General features: G+C 27.5%; 1 protein-coding gene across 1 annotated transcript in view; it reads left to right on the top strand.

The window, feature by feature from the left end:
* Nucleotides 1–1,708, top strand: part of LOC108578959 (UHRF1-binding protein 1) — an 8,921-nt gene extending 7,213 nt beyond the window's left edge. The window contains 3 exon segments of the mRNA XM_017942381.1: nt 38–409; nt 520–667; nt 1,338–1,708. Of these exon segments, the coding sequence (XP_017797870.1) occupies nt 38–409; nt 520–667; nt 1,338–1,708 (891 nt within the window).
* The last annotated feature ends 2,532 nt before the right edge of the window (nt 1,709–4,240 follow it).

Genomic DNA, 4,240 nt, shown 5'->3' with positions numbered 1-4,240 from the left:
TATATAAATTTAACGTTTAACGTTTTCTGTTTATTAGACAAAATTTGGTGCACGATCTAGAGGTTGGGTTGAATTACCCTCAGACTCGAACTGCAGATCATGCATTAAACTACGTTTGGATCATGATTTAAAATGCAAGTCAGATGCTTGTAAATTGTCTCTAGCGAGTCGAACCATAAATCACAAACATATGCCTGTGTCTCGAAATCAGAATCAAAATAATATGGTTGAACAAGAAGTAGACGCATGCAGCATAGATGTGCATAATAAACAAAGCATTTTGGATTTATTTGAAGACAAATTAGAAGTTAAAGTTACTAATATATCAATGGCCTTGTCAATGAGTTCAATAACTGGGCTTACAGACTTAATTGAGGATGAAATAATACCTAAGCCAATACCATTGCAGGTAAATAAAAATTTACCGTATTTACCGTAATTATTACTTATTGCTTTAGCTTTACAAATGAAATTATTTTTTGTAATACATAATATGAAATTTTATAATGCTTATTGCAGGTGTATTTGGAAAGTATATCATTGCGTTTAAATGAAGATCGTCCTCCGAATAATATAACTTCGCCAGGACCAATTCCTATAGATCTAAATATTTCAAAACTTAGAGTAGTACGAGATGCAGATGGTGTTTTTCATATTGAACCAGTAGGTAAGTAACAATGTAGAATGATAATAGTATTTCTATTACCTGCCACTTGTAATTTATAAAGAGAAAATATAATTAGCAATATAGTAAATTTACAATATAGTAGCTTTTTATAAAGTATATGCAAGTGGAAAATTTATTAAAATATTTTTTATTTGTTTTTAAATTAATACCTTACATTATGCAATTGTTTTGTGCATTCAGATGGCCTTTCTAATGTGAGCATTAATATGAAACAATTAGACAATTAGTAGTAGAGTTTACTGCTTCAACAACATTGTCTAATATAATAATACATAAATACATTTTTAGATTTGCACTTAATAAGGCATGTTTTACTTTTATTTCAAATCAAAAGAAAATCATTTTTTTTTATCACATATGCTTAGTAAAATTGTTTAAAAGTATGCAATTTATGAAATAGCATGAGTGAACAATATATAGAAAATTAAGATATAAAATATTATTATGTCATTATACAACATTGCGACGCTGTTGTTCACAAATAGTGTAGATAACAAAAATATACTCTTTATTCACTATCTACATCAAATAAAAAAGTATTTAATTTTCTAATTCGTTAAAAGCACAAAATTTTTATGTTTTATAAATTATAAATTAATTCACCACATATTTTTTTATTACTAGTTTAATTCAGAAATTCTGTTTGTAGTAAACATGTTGAGCAGCAGCAATTCCCTTGTGTTACTACCGAATAGTGATAATCCGACAGCTCAAAATGTAAATCACGAAATGGAATTAAATATTTTGAGGTCGTCTAGTAAACAGTTAAAGTCAGATAATGAAAAGCTTCGACGTCGTCTTGATGCTTTGGAAAAATTATCAGAAGAAAATACCAAATTAATACGCATAAAAGAAGAATCTGACATAATAAAATCCCATTTAAGTGTGGCACGAGAAGAAATACAATTGCTTCTAAAGGAGAAGAAAGCCTTGCAAGACACAGTAACAGAGCTTCAAAATCAAACAATTGGAAGTGGCGCAAGCAGTGGTAGTCGTGCATCTTGGTCTTCAAAAAGATAGCATACCAGTTGTTTCGACTGTTCAAAATGTTGTAGTTCGAATAAGTCGTAATAATAATTTTATAATTTAAAAGTAATTTTCATAATATGACTGAAGATGAAAATTTACACAATTAAATTAATATGTGTTTCCATATCATTTAAATTTGACTAAAAAACGCTTTATGCTGACATGTTTGAATCTTTGTTGTTATACAAATCTAATACATTTATTTTTAAATTTCTATAAAAGAAACATAGGAATAATGTATTGATTATAATACATTATAAGTAACAGCTTTTCAAGTTTATTTTGTTTTCCACATTATCTAGTTTATCATAACAATTATTTAGCATAATTATTATGCTAGTAACTGCCGTTCAACTATTTAACATTGTAATTATTAAGAAGGCATTCAGTTCCATAAGATGCACTTACTTACCATTTTTTACTATGAGCAAGTACAAGGCGATAATTAATGGCAATAGTAGTCAGTGTTTAGTGTCAAATTTTCATTGATAAAACAATAATTGATGGAATGAATATTCCTATGAAATATGTAAATGCGTACGTACACGACATAATTATAATACGCTAGTCAAAGTACTACAATCTATGTTTGGTTTTATAGCAGTGGTTGTTACTTACTACGAAAAGGAGAGAATTGAATATAAATTTTTTACCAATGTTTTCTGTTCTCCTCGTCGTACATATTTTGACGAATTTCATAAGTAACTTTTAACTGAATAGAAGAAGACAGTAACGTAATATAATAAATGTGAGGTTTTAATGGATATTGAATGATATATTGTTTGAGCCTACAGGTAGATTGTCTAGTTTGAAAATCATGAAGTGGGATTGCTCGTATTTATAATATAATATTTCATCAGTGATTTATTTCATTACTTGATAAACTAAAACAATTATAAAAATGACTATAAGATACGATATATGTACAGAGATAATCTAGAATGTTTTGATAAGACTGTGAAATCGATGTTATTTCCTTTATTACAATTCAAATAAGGATATAGATTGATTGATATTTATGATCTTACTTTGGAAATGAATAATATTGGACTATATTAAAACTAAATTACAACCTAATGGTGTACTAAAATGGAATAATGATTTCGTCGTAATTGTATCGTTGTGATATCTTAACATTTCATTGTTGTTTTTTATTGTAAATTTAGTTTTTGCAGTGGATTGGCATAAAACAGTGAGGTATTTTTCTAGTACATATAATGAAAATTGCTAATTCGATTCTTTTATATTTTAAAATTCTGTTTTTAAAACAGTCTTTTCTACTGTAACACACTTATTAAATTTTGAATCAATATAATTTTTTGTAACAGAAATTTGAAGCAAAATATTATCATTTATGCGTATTGATATGAGATATTAGATGAAAAGTTTACTTACATTCAAGTGTTAATACAAAATACGAAAATAATTCTTATTGTGTTCCATACTATTTTTCTATTTCATATCTAGAATTGTCCTAAACAGGATCAGTTGCCAGAAAAAATAAAAGTGGGAATCTAATTATTATAAGATTAAATTCAGGTCATTTTTATTTGCTCAATGAAGAAATGAGTCATTTTTTTTGCATTTTTAAAAGTATTATTTCATATTTTCTAAATTCTGTATTTAAAATCTTACATAAACTTCCATTCTTGAAAATGTTTTAATCATTTTTATCAGAGTATATTAAGTTGTTATGGAAAATGTTATGGAAAATAATCAGAAATGCATACTTAAATTATATTTTTTTTCTATATATTATGATGTATAATACGTATTATAGTGGAATAGACTGTATATTTATAACTGTATGTACATAAATTGCATATTTGGACATATAATGACTAAATGTGATGGGAAAATGTTTTACAATTTCTGTATTTAGTCATTATATGTCCAAATATGCAACACTGATAATCACAACTTAATGGTTACTTAACACTTTGTCGTCCGTTGTCACGTAGGCGTGATTTCTTTTTACCAGCAGTTATCGGCCGGCGTCACGAAAATGTGACTTTGCACCGTTATTGTCAGATGGTGTATAAAAATGATTTCAGCCCGCGAATTCAATGTTCGTATGTTAATAGATACTGGTTGTTATTGTTAAAACAGTTGCTTCCGTTGTTCGCGTGTGGTTTTGAAAAATTCAAAACCCGTGAAGGGCTTGTGAAATCTGTACTGCTGCGAAGAAAAGTTTTACATCATTAATGTTCGAAAAATGTTTTGAGACTTATCACATCAAATTAAAATATTAATTTAAAAAATTATAAATTTATTAAATAAACGATTATAAGTAATTTAGTATAATATAAGGCAATGCAATAAAAATTAAGTAATAATGGTTTTAATGCTTTTCTCATCAATAAATTTACTGTAATTACCAATTACGATATGAAGGATTGCGTAAATATCGCAGGGGCAGCGGGCAGTAAAACTTGTGCGACATGCATCGGCGGCAACTTAAAGGCAATGAGAAAAATGTGCGGCTGATAAAGTGTTAAAATATGTAAATTTTACTTAGAGTGT

Source organism: Habropoda laboriosa, unplaced genomic scaffold (assembly GCF_001263275.1).
Source record: "Habropoda laboriosa isolate 0110345459 unplaced genomic scaffold, ASM126327v1 scaffold30, whole genome shotgun sequence".
NCBI lineage: Eukaryota > Metazoa > Arthropoda > Insecta > Hymenoptera > Apidae > Habropoda > Habropoda laboriosa.
Note: the sequence above shows the minus strand (reverse complement) of the source record. Positions and strands in the feature narration are given on the sequence as shown.